The sequence below is a fragment of the Anomaloglossus baeobatrachus genome, chromosome 11 (assembly GCF_048569485.1).
Source record: "Anomaloglossus baeobatrachus isolate aAnoBae1 chromosome 11, aAnoBae1.hap1, whole genome shotgun sequence".
NCBI lineage: Eukaryota > Metazoa > Chordata > Amphibia > Anura > Aromobatidae > Anomaloglossus > Anomaloglossus baeobatrachus.
Window position 1 is genome coordinate 162,013,314 of NC_134363.1, and position 24,995 is coordinate 162,038,308.

The 24,995-nt window shown below is 48.9% G+C and overlaps 1 protein-coding gene across 6 annotated transcripts in view; it reads left to right on the forward strand.

The window, feature by feature from the left end:
- TTLL10 (tubulin tyrosine ligase like 10) overlaps window positions 1-24,995 on the forward strand; it is a 176,262-nt gene that overhangs the window by 95,063 nt on the left and 56,204 nt on the right. For 4 of the 6 annotated variants that reach the window (XM_075329256.1, XM_075329257.1, XM_075329254.1 and 1 more), the window contains exon 3: window positions 13,853-14,009. The exons of 1 other annotated variant lie outside the window; for it this stretch is intronic. In XM_075329256.1, the coding sequence (XP_075185371.1) occupies window positions 13,853-14,009 (157 nt within the window). Of the gene's footprint in view, window positions 1-6,188; window positions 6,259-13,852; window positions 14,010-24,995 lie in introns of those variants that run through there. One more of the 6 variants, XM_075329258.1, reaches the window with a different exon arrangement.

Genomic DNA, 24,995 nt, shown 5'->3' on the forward strand with positions numbered 1-24,995 from the left:
AGAAGCAGTGGCGGAACTTGGACAGACAGAGGATTGACACACAAGTCGTGGGGACGGCAAGACTTGTGCAGCAGACCCTTCACCATCTATCACCATAGTTACCCAGTGCCCAGTCAGCGACATGTAACGTCCCTGTCCATGCTTACTGGTCCAAGTATCGGTGGTGAAATGCACCCGTTCACACACAGAGTTTCTCAAGGAAGCGGTGATGTTGTGTGCGACATGCTGGTGTAGCGCGGGCACACCTTTCTTAGAGAAGTAGTGGCGACTAGGCATCTGGTACTGGGGCACAGCGACAGACATAAGGTCTCTAAAATCCTGTGTGTCCACTAGGCGGAAAGGCAGCATTTCGGTAGCCAACAGCTTACAGAGGGATAGAGTCAACCTCTTAGCTTTGTCATGGGTCGGAGGAAGTGGCCTTTTATTTGACCACATCTGAGGGACAGAGATCTGGCTGCTGTGTGTAGACGGTGTTGAGTAGGGTGTCCCTGGAAAAATGCTGGTTTGTGAGGAAAGTGCAGGCGGAGACATGATGTTGCCTTCATCCAACGTTGGTGCTATCGATGTCTGAGAGAGCTGTACACACTCACTTGTTTCCCCTTCCAAACCAACTGACGACCTTACAAGCAAACTGCCTGTTGCGGTTACAGTGGTGGAAGTTTTGCGTGGAAAAACAGGTGTGACAGCTGTCCCCACAGTCCTAGAAGATGAAGAGCGCGCGGATGCACTGGAAGGGGCGGGCGGTGGATGGTTCGCTCCGCTAGGCCGCATTGCAGCACGGTGAGCTTCCCACCGGGACTTATGATATTTAGTCATGTGACGATTCATGGAAGAAGTTGTCAAACTGCTGAGGTTTTGACCTCTACTAACAGAATCATGACAAATGTTACATATCACATGAGTTGGGCGATCTTTTTCGATGTGAAAAAAGGACCAGGCTAGGCAAGGCTTAGAGGCCATGCGACCTGTTGATCCACCCCGAATAATGCTCATAGGCAGAGTGGTGGCTGAGGATGCAGTTGTAGACGTGCTACCAGTGCTCCGACTCTGTCCAGGAAGGCGCAAGGTAACTTCGTCGTCGGTTGCATCCTCCTCCACCGCCTCTGTTGACCTCCTCGAGTGCCTGACTGGGGGTTGACAGTAGGTGGGATCTAGAACGTCATCATCAATTGTTGTGTTTGCACTCCCCTCCCCCTCAGACCGAGCCTCTTCTTGCCCTGACGGAATATTTAAGTTGTCATCCCAATCGGGTATCTGCGTCTCATCTTCATCAGTATGTTCCTCATTGTCTATAACCACAGGTGTTACAGTTTGTGACAAAGGGTCAACATTATGCTCAGAAACTTGGTCCTCACGGCCTGAATCTGAGTCACAAAGGTTCTGGGCATCACTGCAGACCATTTCCTGTTCTGTACTCACTGTAGCTTGGGAGCAGACCTCTGATTCCCAGGCTATAGTGTGACTGAACAGCTCTGCAGACTCAGCCATCTCAGTTCCACCATACTGTGCAGGGCTGATGGAGACTTCAGAGCTGGGAGAAAGCAAGTTTGATTGGGATGACAACTCAGAGGACTGGTGTTTTTTGGATGCGGTACTTGAAGTGGCAGAGAGGGCACTTGTTGGACCACTTGAGATCCATTCAAGCATTTTCCTTTTTTGCCCATCATCTACCTTTGTTCCTGTTGTTCGTGTCCGTAACAAAGGGAGCACATCGGATTGTCCACGGTAAGTAGTAGACATCTTACTTTTGCTGGTAGATGGTCTATCTTCAGCAGATGATAATGGAGCTTTGCCACCTTCCCCACGGACAAAACCTTTTTTGCCTTTTCCACCACGCCTCTTCCCCTTTCCACCAGCATCTGTCATTTTGCCACTCATGTTGATTGCGACAAGATTGTGGACTGAAAATGTGGTAGTAAAAATTGAGAGGTGGTGAAGATTGCAGTGGTGGTCTAGCTTTATTAACAGCAGAATAATAAAGAATAAATATCCCTGACAATGCAACTTAGTTATAATTAGTTGGAGTGTGCAACGCAGGCAGACGTGCTGCAAATGTCTTTGCACTAGTGGGACTATAGCAAAGTCCAATAGCCACGTATAGGATGCCACTAGGTACACTGAGTGTTTGCTAGTATAATGGCTTGGTTAGAATGAGTTGTAGTGTGCAACGCAGGCAGACGCGCTCTGCAAATGTCTTTGCACTAGTGGGACTATAGCAAAGTCCAATAGCCACGTATAGGATGCCACTAGGTACACTGAGTGTTTGCTAGTATAATGGCTTGGTTAGAATGAGTTGTAGTGTGCAACGCAGGCAGACGCGCTCTGCAAATGTCTTTGCACTAGTGGGACTATAGCAAAGTCCAATAGCCACGTATAGGATGCCACTAGGTACACTGAGTGTTTGCTAGTATAATGGCTTGGTTAGAATGAGTTGTAGTGTGCAACGCAGGCAGACGCGCTCTGCAAATGTCTTTGCACTAGTGGGACTATAGCAAAGTCCAATAGCCACGTATAGGATGCCACTAGGTACACTGAGTGTTTGCTAGTATAATGGCTTGGTTAGAATGAGTTGTAGTGTGCAACGCAGGCAGACGCGCTCTGCAAATGTCTTTGCACTAGTGGGACTATAGCAAAGTCCAATAGCCACGTATAGGATGCCACTAGGTACACTGAGTGTTTGCTAGTATAATGGCTTGGTTAGAATGAGTTGTAGTGTGCAACGCAGGCAGACGCGCTCTGCAAATGTCTTTGCACTAGTGGGACTATAGCAAAGTCCAATAGCCACGTATAGGATGCCACTAGGTACACTGAGTGTTTGCTAGTATAATGGCTTGGTTAGAATGAGTTGTAGTGTGCAACGCAGGCAGACGCGCTCTGCAAATGTCTTTGCACTAGTGGGACTATAGCAAAGTCCAATAGCCACGTATAGGATGCCACTAGGTACACTGAGTGTTTGCTAGTATAATGGCTTGGTTAGAATGAGTTGTAGTGTGCAACGCAGGCAGACGCGCTCTGCAAATGTCTTTGCACTAGTGGGACTATAGCAAAGTCCAATAGCCACGTATAGGATGCCACTAGGTACACTGAGTGTTTGCTAGTATAATGGCTTGGTTAGAATGAGTTGTAGTGTGCAACGCAGGCAGACGCGCTCTGCAAATGTCTTTGCACTAGTGGGACTATAGCAAAGTCCAATAGCCACGTATAGGATGCCACTAGGTACACTGAGTGTTTGCTAGTATAATGGCTTGGTTAGAATGAGTTGTAGTGTGCAACGCAGGCAGACGCGCTCTGCAAATGTCTTTGCACTAGTGGGACTATAGCAAAGTCCAATAGCCACGTATAGGATGCCACTAGGTACACTGAGTGTTTGCTAGTATAATGGCTTGGTTAGAATGAGTTGTAGTGTGCAACGCAGGCAGACGCGCTCTGCAAATGTCTTTGCACTAGTGGGACTATAGCAAAGTCCAATAGCCACGTATAGGATGCCACTAGGTACACTGAGTGTTTGCTAGTATAATGGCTTGGTTAGAATGAGTTGTAGTGTGCAACGCAGGCAGACGCGCTCTGCAAATGTCTTTGCACTAGTGGGACTATAGCAAAGTCCAATAGCCACGTATAGGATGCCACTAGGTACACTGAGTGTTTGCTAGTATAATGGCTTGGTTAGAATGAGTTGTAGTGTGCAACGCAGGCAGACGCGCTCTGCAAATGTCTTTGCACTAGTGGGACTATAGCAAAGTCCAATAGCCACGTATAGGATGCCACTAGGTACACTGAGTGTTTGCTAGTATAATGGCTTGGTTAGAATGAGTTGTAGTGTGCAACGCAGGCAGACGCGCTCTGCAAATGTCTTTGCACTAGTGGGACTATAGCAAAGTCCAATAGCCACGTATAGGATGCCACTAGGTACACTGAGTGTTTGCTAGTATAATGGCTTGGTTAGAATGAGTTGTAGTGTGCAACGCAGGCAGACGCGCTCTGCAAATGTCTTTGCACTAGTGGGACTATAGCAAAGTCCAATAGCCACGTATAGGATGCCACTAGGTACACTGAGTGTTTGCTAGTATAATGGCTTGGTTAGAATGAGTTGTAGTGTGCAACGCAGGCAGACGCGCTCTGCAAATGTCTTTGCACTAGTGGGACTATAGCAAAGTCCAATAGCCACGTATAGGATGCCACTAGGTACACTGAGTGTTTGCTAGTATAATGGCTTAGTTATCAGTTGGAGTGTGCAGAGGACAAGAGGGTACAGTGGCAGGATTGTGGTGCTCTGGGTAGAGGAATGGAAGACTGCCTTTCTATTCCCTCCTAATGGTGAAATGCAGGTAGGAAATCCCTGACCTGGGCTACACAGACGCTGTTGCTGTTTGCAGGACCTGTCACCTATGGCTCTCTGACCCTGCCGGTTGGAGCCCTTAAAAGGACTGCTATAAAGTGCTCTCCCTAAGCTGTCTAACTCTGTGTATGCAGCGCATACAGCTGTATCGGCTATAGGACTCAGGAAGACGGAGCTGCGACAGTGATGTCTGACACCAAAGACGCAGAAGGCAGATAATGGCGTCCGTGAAGAAAATGTCCGGTTTTATAATGCAGGGACATGTGACATGCAGATCCTATCACACATGCCGTTGCTTCTCTGGCTCAAAGTCCACTTAGCTGTGTGTGTGTCTGGGATTGGCTGACATGCTGGCCCGCCCCACAAGACGCGCGCGCTTAGGGAAGGAAGACAAGAAAAAAAAAAAAAAAAATGGCGATCGCCATTATAGAAACAGCAGTGATCTGAAGGCGCTGTTCACGCACACTATACACTGAAATGTGATAATAGTTTGATTCACAGAGTGACTTACACTATTACAGCAGAAACCAAGCTATGATTTAGCTGTTTTTTGGCTGCTAGAACCGTTCTCGAACGTTTCTAGAACTACCGAGCTTTTGCAAAAAGCTCGAGTTCTAGTTCGATCTAGAACATGCCCCAAAATCACTCGAGCCGCGAACTGGAGAACCACGAACCACGAACCGCGCTCAACTCTAATCCCAACTCCCAGATGGCAGTAACAAGTGCTGCTCTATGGTCCGGAGAGGTGGCCAGCATAGAGTATGAAAAATGTCAAAATCCACTGTATAACAAATCTCCAGGATTGGATCCACATAAATTGAGCATTATCTCTGAAAGAGCCCTAAATCCGCTCCTGCAGAGGTGCCAGTCTGACTCCAGCACATCTTGGCAGTACAGCAGGAGTAGGAAGGATTGTGCCACTATGAAGACAGATTAGCAGAGTAGTGAAAAGCTGTGCTAGGTGACACCTCTCCTCCAGAAGTGCCAATTTGACCAGCTTCATTGTCCCCATGCTCACCCTCCCCTGAGACTGTGGGTGGGCTGGTGAGCAAGGTCCTCATAGCGGCCACATGTTGTAGGGAGTCAGTGAGGTTCCCATAGCAGCCACATGCTGTAGGAGGTCAGTGTTGGTTACCATGGCAGCCACATGCTGTAGGAGGTCAGTGATGTTACCATAGCAGCCACATGCTGTAGGGGTCAGTGAGGTTACCATAGCAGCCACATGCTGTAGGGGGGCAGTGAGGTTCCCATAGCAGCCACATGCTGTAGGGGGGCAGTGAGGTTCCCATAGCAGCCACATGCTGTAGGAGGTCAGTGTTGGTTACCATAGCAGCCACATGCTGTAGGAGGTCAGTGAGGTTCCCATAGCAGCCACATGCTGTAGGAGGTCAGTGTTGGTTACCATAGCAGCCACATGCTGTAGGAGGTCAGTGAGGTTCCCATAGCAGCCACATGCTGTAGGAGGTCAGTGTTGGTTACCATAGCAGCCACATGCTGTAGGAGGTCAGTGACGTTACCATAGCAGTCACATGCTGTAGGAGGTCAGTGAGGTTCCCATAGCAGCCACATGCTGTAGGAGGTCAGTGTTGGTTACCATAGCAGCCACATGCTGTAGGAGGTCAGTGACGTTACCATAGCAGTCACATGCTGTAGGAGGTCAGTGAAGTTACCATAGCAGCCACATGCTGTAGGAGGTCATTGAGGTTACCATGGCAGCCACATGCTGTAGGAGGTCAGTGAAGTTCCCATAGAAGCCACATGCTGTAAGGGGTCAGTGAGGTTACCATAGTAGCCACAGGCTGTAGGAGGTCAGGGACATTACCATAGCAGCCACATGCTGTTGAAGGTCAGTGATGTTACCATAGCAGCCACATGCTGTAGGAGGTCAGTGATGTTACCATAGCAGCCACATGCTGTAGGAGGTCAGTGAGATTACCATGGTAGTCACATACATACAGTCATATGAAAAAGTTTGGGCACCCCTATTAATGTTAACCTTTTTTCTTTATAACAATTTGGGTTTTTGCAGCAGCTATTTCAGTTTCATATATCTAATAACTGATGGACTGAGTAATATTTCTGGATTGAAATGAGATTTATTGTACTAACAGAAAATGTGCAATCCGCATTTAAACAAAATTTGACAGGTACAAAAGTATGGGCACCTCAACATAAAAGTGACATGAATATTTTGTAGATCCTCCTTTTGCAATAGACAATTACCACACGCCCCCTGACGAAGGTTAACACCGAAATGCGCATTGGGCGCAGTCCACCGCAGTTAACTATATCTTAGGTAAATATGTATGTCTTGATTTGCCGTCCAGTATATGCCTTTCTCTGCCTATTTATTTAGGGACAACGATCATACCCGTATATCTTATCCTTTGTGCACTCTATGGGTAACTGATGGATATTTTGTGTGATTATGTCCGCGGATCATAATGCGCTCCACGATTTGAGCTTGGAGCTTTCCACGTGGTTTTCACATTATATATAGCCCCCGGTTCCTCTTGTGTGCATTTGAGGATAACTGAGTTCTGTATATCTGCCTATTTACTTAGGGACAACGATCATATCCCGTATATCTTATCCTCTGTGCACTCTATGGGTAACTGATGGATATTTTGTGTGACTATGTCCACGGATTATAGTGCGCTCCATGATCTGAGCCTGGAGCTATTTACGCGGTCTTCCCATTATATATAGCCCCTGGTTCCTCTTGTGTGCATTTGAGGATAATTGAGTTTTGTATATTTGCCTATTTACTTAGGGACAACGATCATATCCCGTATATCTTATCCTCTGTGCACTCTATGGGTAACTGATGGATATTTTGTGTGACTATGTCCACGGATTATAATGCGCTCCGCGATCTGAGCCTGGAGTGTGGTTTTCATATTGTATACAGCCCTTGGTTCCTCCTGTGTGCATTAGAGGATAATTGAGTTTTGTATATCACTAAGGGATATTGATGCCCCCTTCCTGTGGATATACTAAAATGATTTATGGACCATGCTTATGTGGCGCCCCTGACCTGGTCAGGCACCACTGAGTACTGCACCCATGCTGGGGACAGTACAATACAGGTAATCCAGATGGCTGACAGGGGTGTGGAACACAGGCGCATAGTGACCAGGTCTCACACATGTACCTTTGAGAGGACCCCTGGGGATCCCAGGAGGGGGCAAAGCCTATACCTCCACTGGAATAGTGGCAGGGGGTTAAAAGCCTCCATCTCCTCTCAAGGGGTGTGGTGGAGAGTCTGGTTGCTAGGTGGCGTAGGCAAGAACAGGAGAGGAGGAGCAGTGAGTCAGTTAGAGCAGAACTCCAGAGGGCTCAGTGAGGAGCAGACCTGTGGGGCTGATGCTGTCTAACAGCGCCCGCGCAGTGACTACAGACGGGGGAGAACGGTCAACTAGGAGTGCTGCCTGAAAGCCAGCTTCAGCTAGAGAGTGCACGGAGTGGGAAGTAAGGAGACTGCTAGAGAGCACCAGGCCCAACCGGGCGGCAGATCCCGAAGCGAGGATAGATTCACCTTTCCCTGCTAAACCTGCCGGTGTGGGGCTCTTAAAGCCCACACCACAACACTACAAAAGCCGCAGCCACGTAACCGCAAGATTGGGCCCATAGGTCACAGGAGGCAAGAGGCTGGAGTGGCCTGGTCCGGGGAACAAGCACACGGCAAAACAACAAGGGGAGAGAGGCTCGGAGCATCTTCCCTGGGTGACCCCCATAGGGACTCAAAGTCGGGGTTACCCCAAACCACCAAGGGCTAAGGAAGGCGAGTCAGTAGTCGCCCTCATAAAGTCAGCCTGAAGGATACCTGGTTCCTACCTGGTTCATCCCAGTTACGCCCGGGTTACTCACCCTGCCACCTGAAGTGAGTAAAAACCCTGAAAGACACTCTGCCTGTGTGTGGTCATTCTGCGACTTGTGGTACTACAGCTTTACAAAGGGCCCTGGGGCTTGCCTCACTCTCAGGAGGCTCCTACATCTAACTGCACATACCATCAGCCCCAGGCGACCCTCAACCTGCAGTGGCGGTCCCCACTGACCGCAATACTGAGAGTGGCGTCACGATCAAAACCGAAGATTCCCTACCTGTGACCAGATCCAGACTGACCGTGGAGTCCCTGAAGGTAATGCACCGACACTGCATCAACACCTCTGGGGCTTCACATCTGGCGTCACGAACAGGATAAGGACTAGACCTGTTCAGACAGGTGACCATGTGCCTGGGCGGTCCGCTTGAAAAATTGGAAGCGCCGCCATATTGCCACCATGAAAAGCGCGCTGAAAAACAACAGCAGCCCGCGCTGGAAGAAGTTACCGCCCACGAAGAGGTGTGGCTACCCAGAGATCCCCTGCAGAGTTCTGACCTTGCCAGCTATGAGAGTGGAAGCGTCGAGAAACGGCGGAACAGAAAGGGAGCCACAAGCCTGCTGCTGGGAAGGGAGCTGCTGAAAGAGGCAGAGCAGAAACTGGACAGCTTGTTACAGGAGGCAGCGAAGAGTCCACTGCTGGGAGACCGTGCAGAAGACGGCGCAGAAGGAATGGCGTCTGACCGCAGGAACCCAGAACCAGGCTCCGCTGCCTGGTGGTACCGAGAGCTGGCCCAGTTTTGCAACCGGCTGGAGACCCGGGTCGTGGAGCAGATTCGGGAGGAACGGATGGAACTGCAGGAGATGACCGCGGCGGTTCGGGCCTATGAAGGGAGAGCTGCGCGCCGAGTGTCAGGCAGGATGGCGACGACGCAGACCCCAGTGCTACCAACAATGGGTGAGTCGAATGATGCCCCGGCCAGCGCAAGTGCCCCGACCCCTGCTGCCACGTCCGCGGCCCCTGAAGAGGCGTCCGGTGCGGCGACGCTGAAGCAGGCCGCAGCCACGCCAGGTGCGGCCCTCCAAGCCCCAGCGGCCGCAGCGATGCCCTGCTCGGCCCACCAAGACCCGGTCCCCGAAGCGATGCCCTGCCCGGCCCGCCAAGACCATGCCGCCGCCATGCCGGGCGCGGCCCGCCAAGACCAGGCCGCCGCCATGCCGGGCGCGGCCCGCCAAGACCAGGCCGCCGCCATACAGGGCGCGGCCCGCCAAGACCAGGCCGCCGCCATACCGGGCGCGGCCCGCCAAGACCAGGCCGCCGCCATGCCGGGCGCGGCCCGCCAAGACCAGGCCGCCGCCATACAGGGCGCGGCCCGCCAAGACCAGGCCGCCGCCATACAGGGCGCGGCCCGCCAAGACCAGGCCGCCGCCATGCCGGGCGCGGCCCGCCAAGACCAGGCCGCCGCCATGCCAGGCGCGGCCCGCCAAGAAAAGGCTACCTCAGCATTTACCCCGGCCTGTAAGGCCAGAGAAGACACCGCTCCCCGGTCCACAGAGGTTCCTGATAGGCAGCCCACGGTGGGTGAAGACCCTGCATATTGGCAGATGAGGGCTGACCTGGAGGCTAAATTTCCACAATGGTTGGTGAGCCAGTACATACCCCCTCCGCATACCCCAAAGAGTCTCCTGCTAACTCCTGCAGCAGCTACACCAAGGAGTCCCTCACCTGGGCCGGCTGAAGAGCATCCATCCCCGGCACTGCCACAGCTGGAGTGCCAGGAAGAACTAAGGGGGAGAGGAGGCCAGGAAGCAGAAGGGTTGACTCCGACTCCAGTGCCACCCGCGGCAGATGTGTATCCAGAGCCGGAAATGCTGCCCTATTCCCGCTGGGACGAGGAGGACCTGACCCCCTCTGCAGAAGAAGAGCTGCCTAAGAGCTTCACCTGGGAGCCCACAGGCATGGATCCAGCCCGCAAGACACGGCGCAGAAGAACACAGTTTGCTCCAGCACCACAGTCTCCTGAACAGAGAGCAGTCACCGCCAGAGACCTAAAGGAGAAGCGTTTGTTGAGAGAGTCCAAAAGCCAGGCTAGAGGACCCCTGTGTTATGGCGTAGTGGAAGACTTTAATCTGAGAAGTGGTTATGGCTTCATTGTGGCACCAGGAATAAAAGAAGGGATATTTGTAAACCGCAGAGATGTGAACGCTCATCTGCCAAGAGGACACCCTTGCAGAAATCTAAAGATGGGAGATTCCGTTCAGTTCACCCTGCATCAAGGCGAAAGAGGATTGTACGCACTTGATGTAGCATTATGTCCCAGCAAACCCTACAGCCATCCCATGCCACAAGAAAGACAAGAAAGACAAGAAAGACAAGAAAGACAAGACAGAGATAAAGAAACAGATACAGAAAAGGAATCAGATGCAGACCAAGAAAGGAAAGACACAGAACCTATAGATGAGGCAACCACAGAAGAAGACAGAGACAAAGAGCAAGAAAGTCACAGGTGCCAGTGCCCAACGTGCCCTCGCCCTAGTGAAAATGAGGAGTAAAGAGTAAAAGAAAAGTAAGAAGAGAAGTTACTGTTTTGACCAGTTTTGTTTGCAACGTTTAAGAAATGCGCCCACAAAAACTATTGTGAGAAAACCATAAACCTTAAGGCTATGAACTTGCTATAGCCACAAACTCTCGCAGTGTAAATAGTTACACCAGTGGCACCACCACCAGGGCCAGCCTGTTTAGGGGCTTGGCTCGTCTGCAACCAGGGGGGCCCGTCCGTAGAAAAGGGCCTTGGCTCACCTGCGACCAGAGAGCACGCCTGTTTATGGGGCCTTGGCTCACCACCATCACAAAGAGGGTACCTGGTCAGCACCAACTGTGGAGGCCGCCTCTGCATCCTGCCAGAAGAGGCTGAAGGCGCGGATCCACCAGGCCAGGTATACCCTGAAACCACCAGCCCATGAAAGCCGCCTCTACATCCTGCCAGAAGTGGCTGAAGTCGCGGCCAACGTGAAAGGGTTTTGGGTGGGTTAACGGACTTGTGGGTGGAGGGTGGTGATGTCTGATATCTGGTGCTTTTAAATGTTTTACATGTTTTAATGTTTTATGCATTTGAAAATGTTGTCTTGCAGCCCGAGGACGTGCTGGTGATAACTAAGGGGGAATGTGGCGCCCCTGACCTGGTCAGGCACCACTGAGTACTGCACCCATGCTGGGGACAGTACAATACAGGTAATCCAGATGGCTGACAGGGGTGTGGAACACAGGCGCATAGTGACCAGGTCTCACACATGTACCTTTGAGAGGACCCCTGGGGATCCCAGGAGGGGGCAAAGCCTATACCTCCACTGGAATAGTGGCAGGGGGTTAAAAGCCTCCATCTCCTCTCAAGGGGTGTGGTGGAGAGTCTGGTTGCTAGGTGGCGTAGGCAAGAACAGGAGAGGAGGAGCAGTGAGTCAGTTAGAGCAGAACTCCAGAGGGCTCAGTGAGGAGCAGACCTGTGGGGCTGATGCTGTCTAACAGCGCCCGCGCAGTGACTACAGACGGGGGAGAACGGTCAACTAGGAGTGCTGCCTGAAAGCCAGCTTCAGCTAGAGAGTGCACGGAGTGGGAAGTAAGGAGACTTCTAGAGAGCACCAGGCCCAACCGGGCGGCAGATCCCGAAGCGAGGATAGATTCACCTTTCCCTGCTAAACCTGCCGGTGTGGGGCTCTTAAAGCCCACACCACAACACTACAAAAGCCGCAGCCACGTAACCGCAAGATTGGGCCCATAGGTCACAGGAGGCAAGAGGCTGGAGTGGCCTGGTCCGGGGAACAAGCACACGGCAAAACAACAAGGGGAGAGAGGCTCGGAGCATCTTCCCTGGGTGACCCCCATAGGGACTCAAAGTCGGGGTTACCCCAAACCACCAAGGGCTAAGGAAGGCGAGTCAGTAGTCGCCCTCATAAAGTCAGCCTGAAGGATACCTGGTTCCTACCTGGTTCATCCCAGTTACGCCCGGGTTACTCACCCTGCCACCTGAAGTGAGTAAAAACCCTGAAAGACACTCTGCCTGTGTGTGGTCATTCTGCGACTTGTGGTACTACAGCTTTACAAAGGGCCCTGGGGCTTGCCTCACTCTCAGGAGGCTCCTACATCTAACTGCACATACCATCAGCCCCAGGCGACCCTCAACCTGCAGTGGCGGTCCCCACTGACCGCAATACTGAGAGTGGCGTCACGATCAAAACCGAAGATTCCCTACCTGTGACCAGATCCAGACTGACCGTGGAGTCCCTGAAGGTAATGCACCGACACTGCATCAACACCTCTGGGGCTTCACACTTATATCCTAAAATACTCTATATCTAGTGCAGATTGTATTATTTGACGGTGCATATATATTTACAATCTTGACATTGTATAATGTTTTGCATAATTTTTGCATATGTTAACTGCAGTGATGTGTACCGGGTCTGACCCCCTTCACTTGTTCGCATTTTTTATTAATAAAAAAATTACATTTGGACCTATTTTGATCGCCTCTTGTTCTTCGTTCTCTTTATATGTGGTGGAGGGGGATAGGCTATATATGCTATATGTTGTTATATGTTGGGAGGAGGACTAGGTTATATAAGCTATATGGGGAGAGAGGTACTTGGCTATTTATATCCTATATGTGGGGAAGTGGAATAGGCTATATATGCTATATGGGGAGGAGGGGATAGGCTATATATGCTATATGGGGAAGAGGAGGACTTGGCTATATTTGTTATATGTGGGGAATGGGACTGTTTTTTTAAAGCAAGCATAGATTCATGGAAATGGGGTGTAGGCGAACGTGGCAAAGAAATTCAACATAATTTACTCCACAAAAGTGGTGTAAATGCATCAGAATTGTAAGCCGGTCCACGCTTCTAGTACATTTGTGAAAAATGTGCCAAATTCATTAAGAGGCACGCGCTGTTTTAGACCACATTCACACATCAGTATTTTTGCATCAGTGTTTGTATGCCAAAGCTAGGAATGAAACTTACAGAGAAAAACTATAAGTGAAGGACTGACTCCTGTCCTTTGTTTTGGAGACAATCCTGGTTTTGGCAAATACTGATGAAATCCTGATGTGTGAATGAGGTCTTACACACTGTATTGTGTCTCACATACAAGTGCATGAGGCCGGAGTATGAACAGGTAAAATATCTATGTAGAGAAGCAGTAGGGTGGGCCCCGTGGAGTCAGGTCCAGTGATGGGCCCTAGAGAGACGAATCCAACCCTGACTGTATGGTAGTATTCAGTCTTTGTATCATGGTATTATTCAGTCACTGTATATAATAAATGGGCACATTGCACTGAATATCGTTAAACTGTGACAACTAATAGCCGCTATAGACTTGTATAAGCAGTTTATGAGCTTGGCATATATGGTACCAGCATGAGGCTACCCCTGTGTATACTTTGCATACCATCCTTTCCCCACCGTAAAGTCCTGGGAATTTTTGCCTTCTGTCGGGGAAGGACTCATCGTCACCCTTTTACCATAGCCGGTGTTTTCTGGTGTTGACATGAGCTCCAGGTCTGAGGTTGAATAGATATCTGCGTTTTAACAGGCTGGCACAGACAGATATGACGCTGGATAAATAACTCTTCTTTACAGACGAATGACGAGTACAACTTGGCATTTACCCTATCACTTGTCTTATTCTAAAAAGCTGGATTGGAGGCGGCCGAGGCAGAGCCCTTAGAGGTATCGAAAATGGAATCATCCATCGGTCAACAGAAGCCATCCCATCTTCCAGAGAAGAAGCCGGAAGAGCCAAAGGGTCCAGGACCCTTCTTTTACTTTGGTGGCGGTAATGGGGCACAATTGTAAGTAACTTATCTTTCATGTATAGTTGACGGTGTTTGCTAAACTAAGTTTAAAGGCTAATGGATAGTATTGTTTACTCATGGTATGGAAGCCAATCATGTATCATTGTTAATGAGCAGTCGCTAAACATGTGGGAATTACCTGACAGTCACGGGAATGCCCAAGACATGTTGGCTACTGGCATTCCTGTGATTGTCATGCCACATTGTGTCATTGGGCCTATAAGACCTGGTGATGTGACACTTGGCACATTCTGCCCTGGAAACAGTGTAAGGATAGTTGCTGGAGGAGGGATAGGTTTTTATTAGAAGCACATAGTTAGGAATTATTGCCTTACAGTCCTTGCTGCTGCACCCTAAAACAAAAAGTCTCTTGTCAGGGCTACATCTATTCTTTTCCGTATTAATACTGCTGTATGCTGCATTTAGTGTAGGGCGAGTTGCTGGAGGAGGGATTGGTTTCTATAAGAATCACATAAACAGGGTTTTTAATCTTACAGTCCTTGCTGCTGCATCCTAGCACCAAAAGTCCCTTGTCAGGGCTACATCTATTCTATTCTTTACTAATGGCTCTGTTTGCTGAATTCAGTGTAGGGAAAGCTGCTGGAGTAGGGATAGGTTTGAATTTCAGCCATATAAACAGGGATTATAGCCTTAGGGGTACTTTGCACGCTGCGACATCGCAGGCCGATGCTGCGATGCCGAGCGCGATAGTACCCGCCCCCGTCGCAGCAGCGATATCCTTGTGATAGCTGCCGTAGCAAACATTATCCCTACGGCAGCTTCACATGGACTCACCTGTCCTGCGACCGTCGCTCTGGCAGGCGACCCGCCTCCTTGTTAAGGGGGCGGGTCATGCGGCGTCATAGCGACGTCACACGCCAGGCGGCCAATCGGAGCGGAGGGGCGGAGATGAGTGGGATGTAAACATCCCGCCCATCTCCTTCCTTCCGCATATTCTACGGAAGCCGCAGTGACGCCGGTAGGAGATGTTCCTCGCTCTTGCGGCTTCACACACAGCGATGTGTGCTGCCGCAGGAGCGAGGAACAACATCGGACTGTCGCGTCAGCGTAATTATGGATTACGCCGACGCTGCAGCGATGATACGATTACGACGCTTTTGCGCTCGTTAATCGTATCATCGAGCCTTTACACACTACGATGTCGCATGCGATGCCGGAAGTGCGTCACTTTTAATTTGACCCCACCGACATCGCAGCTGCGATGTCGTAGTGTGCAAAGTACCCCTTACAGTCCTTGCTGCTGCACCCTAGAACCAAAAATCCCTTGTCGGGGCTACATCTATTATATTTCCTAATAATACTGCGGTTAGCTGGATTCAGTACAGGTATAGCTGCTAAATGAAGGCTTAGTTTGGCTTACAAGTGTCGCGGGCGGGGAGGAGGGTGCCGGCACCGCGCTCACCCCTCTGCTCGGGTCCGGCTGCTGCTGCTGCTCAGTGGTGGCTCGAGCGGTGGGCCGGATCCCGGGGGTTCTCGAGCGGCACTCCTCGCCCGTGAGTGAAAAGGGGATTTTGTTGGGGAGATTGTTTATTGTCCGTGACGCCACCCACGGTTATGGTGATTTCACCACCGCTGCTCTATAGGCCCGGGGACGATGGTGTGTAGCAGCAAGATGTTGGGTTGCCCCTCCGTGGGTAGGGGTTGGTGATCCCGGGGCCAAGTGATGGTGTGGAAGGTGCAGGGCCCGGTGGGCGCAGGGACGCGGGGGCAGCGCTGTGCCTTGCGGCACTGTGGTACTCACTCAGCCTGAGACGTTGACACAGTTTTACGGTAAACCACACAGCTGGAAAGACGGTTCCCACGGACGGCTGCACTTGCTCTCCCAGTAGGTAACGGTGATGTTCCTTTGACCTGCACCTAGTGTTTCTGTCTTGGTAGCGATGGGTTCCCACCGGTAACCTGCTCCCCGGCTTCAAGCTGGACCGGAGGAGCTCTACTTTGCCCGCAGACGCTGGCCCTGAGGAACTGGTGCCCTGGCGGTGGCAGTGTTCTTCCTTAATGGTTGGACTGTTGCCTTCAATCGGGACTTGGTTGTTGGGGGATCTACGTCCCCTTCACTGACGGATTCGGCAAATTATGGCGACTCCTAGCCTTGCCGGGGTCCAAGAGGCCCCTGCCCTGGTGCTGACTGTCCTTTGCACGCTGCTCCAGACCGCCGGGTCACCACCCGTCCGCGGTCCTTCCAGGAACTCCCGAACAGTCACCCCTCTGGACAGTCACCGCCATTGCTGACCTTGCTGACCCTGTCCTGCACACAGCTGGACTCACTTCAGGCTTTCTTTCTGTCACCTTTCACCTTCCTTTACTCCTCCTTTACCACTTCACTTCCCTAGCTTAACTTCTTGTTTACTCCTTCCACTTCCTCCTCCTAAACTGAACTTCCACTTCTCTCTGCCTGGTTCTTCCCGCCTCCAGGGCTGTGTACTCCTCGGTGGGCGGAGCCAACCGCCTGGCCCACCCCCTGGTGTGAACACCAGCCCCTGGAGGAAGGCAACAAGGATTTTGGTAGCTTTGGTGTTCCTAACTGGGATGTAGGGTGTGTTGGTGCAATGACCTGTGACCCCTGGCTTGCCCAGGGCGTCACACAAGCATATAAGCAGGAGTAATAGCCTCACAGTCCTTGCTGCTGCACGCTAAAACCAAAAGTCCCTTGTCAGTGCTACATCTATTCTATTCTTTACTAATAGATTTGCTTGCTGTGTAGGGAAAGCTGCTGGAGTAGGGATAGGTTTGGATTACAGCCATATAGACAGGGATTATAGCCTTAGGGCGGCTTTGCACACTACGACATCGCAGGTGCGATGTCGGTGGTGTGAAATCGAAAGTGACGCACATCCGGCGTCACTTGCGATGTCGTAGTGTGTAAATCCTTGATGATACGATGAACGAGCGCAAAAGTGTCGTTATCGTATCATCGCTGCAGCCTCCGACATTTCCATAATGCCGGTGCAGCGACAGGTGCGATGTTCCTCGTTCCTGCGGCAGCACACATCGCTGTGTGTGAAGCCGCAGGAGCGAGGAACTTCACCTTACCTGCCGCCGGCTGCAATGAGAAGGACGGAGGTGAGCGGGATGTTTACATCCTGCTCATCTCCGCCCCTCCACTTCAATTGGCCGTCTGCCGGGTGACGTCGCTATGACGCCGCACGATCCGCCCCCTTAGGAAGGAGGCGGGTCGCCGGCCAGAGGGACGTCGCACGGCAGGTATGTGCGTGTGAAACTGCCGTAGCGATAATAATCGCCACGGCAGCTTTCACTAGATATTGCACGTGCGACGAGGGCGGGACTATCGCTGCAGCATCGGTAACACATTGTTACCGATGTCGCAGCGTGCAAAGCCCACCTTACAGTCTTTGCTGCTGCACCCTAGAACCAAAAATCCCTTGTTGGGGCTACATCTATTATATTTTCTAATAATACTACTGTTTGCTGGATTCAGTGTAGGGTTAGCTCCTAAAGGAGGGCTTAGTTTGCCTTACAGGCATACAAACAGGGATTATAGCCTTATAGTCCTTGCTGCTGCAAACTAAAACCAAAAATCCTTTGTCAGGGATACATCTATTATATTCCATATTAATACTGTAAAGTTTGCAGGCATATATCATCTATGTAATTTAAAATGTTCAAGGTGTGCGATAAGGGACTGTGAAGTGGATATTGGTGATGGTGCACGCAGAGGCCAAGTCCGTGGGACAGTTAAAACTTTGCAGCAAGGACCGACCCACCTTTCAGGTGTTTTGCAGCATTTTTTCAACATTGAAAGCAATGAAAAAGTACAAAACAGCAGCAAAAACACTACTTGTGAACAAAGCCCAAGGAGTGGAGGAGGCAGGGTTTTTTTTCCTCTTTTTTATTTTACCTTATATACAAGTTATTATACAGGAAAGAATATTTCCTAACATTTTTTCCTGTAATGAATAGCTTTAGGTGTACAAAAATAGAGGTCTTTTTCGGAACTTTAGGATGGTAGCGTTTGGTCACAGTATGGTGATTATTATTTGGTCACTCAATGGTGGTATTAATGAGTCATGCAAAATAAGTTTGTAGCAGAGTGTCACTGGGTCCTTCTCCAATATCACACAATCAGCAAAGCGAGAGATGATTGAACAATCCAACGATCCTTTATTCCAAGCAAATCAGAAAGTCCATAAAATAATCCACCACACAGAGGGTAACGTAGTCTAGTAATTGGATAAATGTCCCGGGGATCAGTCACAATCCTCCAGCAGTCCTTTTCAAGGGAAATTGGCGTTTCTCAATGGCTCTCTGGGGAGCTGCCTGTAGCTGCAGCTTCTCCCCCAGAGGATGAATGCTTGTCTTTCTCCTTCTGAGACAGACTGAATAATCCCCCAGGTAAACATAGAGTTTGTGTGGTTTCCAGACCCCCTCCCCCAGACCTAGGGACAGAAGCACTGCAGGGGGTTATTAACCTGCAGACAGGACAAATAATACATAGAATGGACAGAGCACCACGCCTAAAATACGAACCTACACAAAATGGTACACAGCCCACAATATCACACCATCACACAGAGGTATAACTACAGGGGTGCAGAGGTGGAGGAATTTTCGGTTACTATAAGATGGTTTTGTTTGGTCCCTGTATAGTGGTATTATTTGGTGACACTACAGCAGTGTTATTTCTTAATGGATCTGTGTTAAAAAAGATATGTTTGTAAATGAAAATTAGCTACAGCAGGAGCAGATCTAGAGGAGATTTGGATCAGATTGTTAGGTGAATATATAGTGGTATTTGATAACTGTATAGTAGATTTTTTTTAGTCACTGTATGGCGGTATTATTCAGCCAGGCATAGCTCACAGTGTTTGAGAAGATATATTTGAGGCAGAAGTAAAGCTATAGTGTTCCAAAGGGAGCAATCACTCATAGACTCTGGTGCCTATGGAAAGGGGCAAAATCCCCTGTGTTATATAAGAACGTATCAGTATTATACTGTGCGTGGAAGATATGGGGTGTTACATATTTTACACCAGGGTGAAGAAGCTTTACATTAAACCTTTGGTTTGTAGCTATTCCAGAAGTGGTAGTCACAAAGGCATCGCTAAGTTATTGGTGTCCTTCCATGTTCACTGCAGCACTTCTCCCCCGGATCTGTTCTTCCTGATCCTCATTGCTTTGCTTATATACAGTATATGCCTTTCAAGGTTTCTGGATTGCTATATACTGTATACTGTAGATGGAATATATGGGATGTTACAGATTTTACATTGGGGCAAAGAAGCTAACTTATTTGTGTCCTCCACGTTCACTGCAGCACTTCTCCACCGGTCCTGTTCTTCCTGATCCTCATGCTTTGTGTATATACAGTATATGTCATTCACAGTTTCGGGATTGCTATATATACTGTAAGTGGAACATATGGGGTGTTACAGATTTTACACTGGGGCGAAGAAGCTAAAACTTATTTGTGCCTTCCATGTTCACTGCAGCACTTCTCCACCGGTCCTGTTCTTTCTGATCCTCATGCTTTGCTTATATACAGTATATGCCATTCACAGTTTCTTCATTCTTATATATACTATAGGTGGAAGATATGGTGTGTTACAAAGTTTACACTGGGGCAAAGAAGCTTTACATTAAACCTTTTGGTTTGTACTACTTCAGGAGTGGCAGTCACAAAAGAATCTCTAACTTTTGTGTGTCCTTCCACGTTTACTGCAGCACTTCTCCACCGGTCCTGTTCTTTCTAATCCTCATGCTTTGTGTATATGTGACGCCCTAGACTAGCCAGGTAGTCACAGACATAACAACACCCCCTCCCCTAGACAGTTATACCAGTCAGACAAAAACGCTTGTTGCCTCCCTCTAAGTTCTGATGTCCACACCAGGTGGGGCGGAGCCAGGTGGTTGGCCCCACCCACCGAGGAGTTCACAGGCCTGGAGGTGGGAAAAGCAGACAGTCTAGAGTAGTCTAGTTTGGAGGTGAAAGCGAGAGGACAGAAACTGCAAGTGTCTGGGTCGGAGCCCAGGCACTGACAGCAAGGTTGGCAGACGGTGGTGGCTGTCTGCAGGAGGTAGTGGACCTCTGCAGAACGGTAGGACCGGGGTCGGGCGGTGGCCCGCCGGTACCGAACCGGGGAGCGGAGTGAAGCTAAGCACACAGGCAGGGCCATCGGACCCCGACCAGGCTTGGAGCCGCCGACAATAGTCAAATCCGAGTGTGACAGGAACCCCAGGGGTTTCCCCACAACCAAGATCCGACAGAAGACAACAGTCCACACCGAGAGGATATACAGCCACCGCCATAGGCTAGAGATCCAAGGGCCAGCGCCTGCGGGCAAAACGGGCTCTTACAGCACCCATATGCCGGGGAGCGGACTACCGGTGGGCAACCACAGGAGTCAGAACATTCTAACCTGGTGCAGGGAAAGACAGCCACCATCACACTGTCCGGGGAGAGAGCACAAACACTGCAGCCGGCTGCGGGACCCGTCCATCCGGCCGTTTGGTTTACCAGAGACTCTGTCATTGACTGTCTGAGTGAGTACACCAGTGCCATCCGGCACCACGCCGCGCTGTCCCTGCAACCCTGCACCCCAGCCATCCAGCCTCCCCGTTACACCATCGGGCCCCGGGATCACCAACCCCTGCCCACGGAGGGAACAACATCCTAGCTGCTCCCTACCATCTCTCCCGGGATCCCCGTCACCAGCTTCGGTGGTGCCATCATCACCACGTCCCGTGGGTGGCGTCACGAACTCTCTCCCCAAACAAACCATCCCTTTTCACTCACAGGTGAGGAGCGCTGCTCGAGTCCCCGGGTCCGGCCCACCGCTCGAGCCACCGAGCAGCAGCAGAAACCCCAGACCCGAGCGTGGTGAGCGCGTCCCCTCCGCTTGCGACATATATACAGTATATGTCATTCACAGTTTTGGGATTGCTATATATACTGTAGGTGGAACCTATGGGATGTTACAGATTTTACACTGGGGCAAAGAAGCTAACTTATTTGTGTCCTTCCACGTTCACTGCAGCACCTCTCCACCGGTCCTGTTCTTTCTACTGTTCATGCTTTGCTTACGATTCACAGTATCTGGATTGCTATATACTGTAGGTGGAAGATATGGGATGTTACAGACTTTACACCGGGGTGAAGAAGCTTTACATTAAACCTTTGGTTTGTAGCTATTCCAGAAGTGGAAGTCACAAAGGCATCTCTAACTTATTTGTGTCCTTCCACGTTCACTGCAGCACTTCTCCCCCGGTCCTGTTCTTCCTGATCCTCATTGCTTTGCTTGTATACAGTATATGCCATTCAGGGTTTCTGGTTTTCTATATATACTGTAATTACGGCTTTCCGTTTTGTCATCTCTAAAAATCCAGCATTTTTTATTCGAATGGACAACTAATAACCGACCTACACAATGTTCCAGGTCATTTCATTTATAAGAACAAAGTGATTGAGTCACTGATTGTTGCATGATTTTCTACTTGAATACTCCAAGCTTTGCCTCAAATTGATAGTTTTCCCCCATTTAAGAGAACAAATACGTAAAAAAACAACAACAAAAACCTCAATGATTTAATGCTGTGCAAATGGAAATTATATTGAGGGGTGACCTTTGAACAAGTGACATTAAAAGGCTTGTGAAGGACAGTAATAACAGGTTGGCGAGAGTCAATAAACCAGAAGGAGTGTTTCTGTACAAGAGTAACGATAAACAAGTTTTCTATCACTTTCGGGGGTCACACGCAAACAACTTTCAATTCTTACGGTGGAAAAGCTTCAGATGCCATTTCTATCAGTGTGTGGTTTGTAACATGGTTGCAACAAAGTTTCCAGTTTGATGTCCTGGTTAAAGGGAATCTGTCACAAGGTTTTGGCCACTTAATCCGAGAGCCCCATAAATGTAGAAAGAGAGACCCTTGTTTCAGCGATGTGTTAATTACTAGAGAGCTTTTTGTAGTTCTGATAAAATCCCTGTTTTATCATCAGTTATCTTGTGCCATGTAGTCCTCCTGCTATGTATAACCCTGCCCACACCACTGATTGGTAGCTGTATGTGTACACTGTGCATAGCTGCAAATCAGTGGTGGGGGCGGGGTTATACACAGCTCAACATGCAGAGAACTTGTAGATTTGCAGCAGAGAAAACAGGGATTTTATCAAAACTGGAGCAGACAGCCCAGAAAGTGACCAATTCCTGGAATTGGAGTCTCTGCCCCTACATCACGGTGGTTTCACTAGGTGTTTGCCACCTAATCTGAGAGCAGAATAATGTAGAGACAGCAGTCTTGCAGCGCCTTGGGTCCTGGGTTCATATCCCACCAAGGACAATATCTGCAAGTACGGTAGTTTGTATGTTCTCCCCGTGTTTGTGTGGGTTTCCTCCGGGTTCTCTGGTTTCTTCCCACACTCCAAAAACATACAGATAAGGAATATAGATTGTGAGCCCCAATGGGGACAGGTTTGCTGATGTATGTAAAGCGCTGCGGAATATGTTAGTGCTATATAACAAAAAAATAAAGAAAAAAATAGAGATTCCAGTTATGGTCTACTTGCTGTAATTTTGATAATCCCAATTTTATCAGCAGGAGATTATCACTAGAGGGCTAGTTGCCTTGCACCATGTAATCCTCCTGCTCTGTGTAACCCCGCCCTTACCACAATCAGCTTTTTGTTTACACTGTGCATAGTCAGAAAGCTGCCAATCAGTGATGTAGGTGGGGTTATACAGAGCTCAGCATTCAGATAACTTGTAGATCTGCAGCAGAGAAAACACTAATTTTATCAAAACTGCAGCAGGCAGCCCAGCAAGTGACTTTCTGGATTCTGGGTCTCTGCACCTGAGTCATGATGCTCTCAGCAATATTTCACACCTAATCTTAGCATGAAATAATGTAGCAAAAGAAACCCTGATTCTAATGATGTGTCACTTACTTGGCTGCTTGCTGTAGTTATAAAATCCCTGTAATATCAGCAGGAAATTATCACTAGAGGACTAGTTGTCTTGTGCCATTTAGTTCTCCATATTCATGATCTCTGAATAACCCTGCCACTGATTGGCAGCTTTCTACCTCTGTAGAGTGTACACAAAAAAGTAGCCAATCAGTGGTGTGGGCGGGGTTATACAGAGCCTGGCATTCATTGAGCTGAAGTAGAATACAATGATTTTATCAAAATCACAGCAGGAATTTACAAAAATATTATTTACAAATAACTGGACCATGTGATAACTAATTATAGGTGGCAAACAATTTTGTGCCTTTTATTTGTCAATTTAAAGGGGTTGTCCACTACTTTTGCAATGATGTTTCTTCCTTAGGATAGGTCATCAATCCAACGCCCAACTCCCCCGCCGATCGGTGCCGGGTGTCGGACCCCGACTGATCAAATATTGATGACCTATCCTAAGGAAAGACCAGCAATGTAAAAGTAGTGGACTTGGACAACCCCTTTAAGTTACAGTTGCATGAATGCAATTTTGCAAACTGCAAAAATAATATACTGTACATTGTGTTAGGAGCCAAGCCATACAAAGGATAGTTAGAGGGGATGCCCGAAACTTAAAAAAAAGTTATAAAATGGAAGAATAAATATATGTGGCCTCAGTCACTACTCCCCCAAGGGGACCTTCTCCCCACACATACAACACTCTAATGACTTTCTGAGCAGACGAAGCTAATGAACCCTGTGTGACTGCACAAATCCTAAATCTTGGTACCTCACATCTACTTGTTCCTTTATTTGGAGCCGTTCCTACCTACATGTCTATTAATGATATGTTTTATACTTTGAGATATATATACTAGCAGTAGTACCCGACGTTGCCCGGGATAGTAACCGTCTCTCTGTCTCTCTCCCAGTCTCTGTCTGTCTCTATCCCTGTCTGATTCTGTCTGTCTCTATCTGTCTGTCTCTGTCTGTCTATTTGTCTGTCTCTGTCTGTCTATCTGTGTGTCTGTCTCTATCAGTGTCTGTCTCTGTCTGTCTACCTGTTTGTCTCTGTATCTATCTCTCTGTCTGTGTCTCTCTAGCTCTGTCTGTCTCTCTCTATTGCTATATGTCTCTGTCTCTCTTTCCCTGTCTGTCTATTTCGATATCTCTCTGTTTGTGTCTCTCTATCTGTCTGTCTCTTTCCCTGTCTCTTTCCCTGTCTGCCTCTGTCCCTGTCTGTTTCTCTGTCTGTCTCTTTTCCTGTCTTTCTCTTTCCGTCTGTCTCTTTCCGTCGGTTTCTTTCCCTGTCTCTCTGTCTGTCTTTCTCTGTCTGTTTGGCTTCTTCCCTGTCTGCCTCTGTCTGTCTTCTTCTATTTGTCTGTCTGCCTCTGTCTGTCTGCCTCTTGCCCTGTCTGCCTCGGTCTGTCTCTTTCCCCATGTCTCTTTATGTCTGTCTGTCTGGCTTTTTTTCCTATCTGTCTCTGTCTGTCTGTCTCTTTGTGTCTCTCAGTCTGTGTCTGTCTCTATCCGTCTCTCCACTGACATCTTATTACCTCACACATAAGCTTCTTATACTATGAGTGTCCTTTATTCCTATAGCAACCAATCACAGCTGCTATTAATAACCTGTAGTTTCCAGCTCCATTGACTTTAATGGAGGCATGTTTTTTTGGAGAGTAACTGTAAAGCGTGGGGTTACATTTTCTTGTCAAAACATAGTCTATGACATTCCCTGAGTTACATGAGGCGTCTGTGCAAAATTTCTATATTTCATATCTCTAAAGAATAAGTTTTCGTAGTAGCCAACAACGCTTAGTTTTTGGGAATTTTGGAGTAATAGGTCCAACACATGAACGTGTCCTTTTTATCTGACTGTGTTAGGATTTATTACTTCGTTAACATATAAAAAAAGGTTGTCGTGAATAGGTCTGTTCCAAAAAAAAGTCACATTCATTTTACATGCCCTATTTTCTTAACTTTAATCCCATTTGCAACCTTTATTAGGTAACTGTCTTTGTGTCAAAGTCTCCCAACCGTAAAAACGTGCCATAAAATTACAGAGA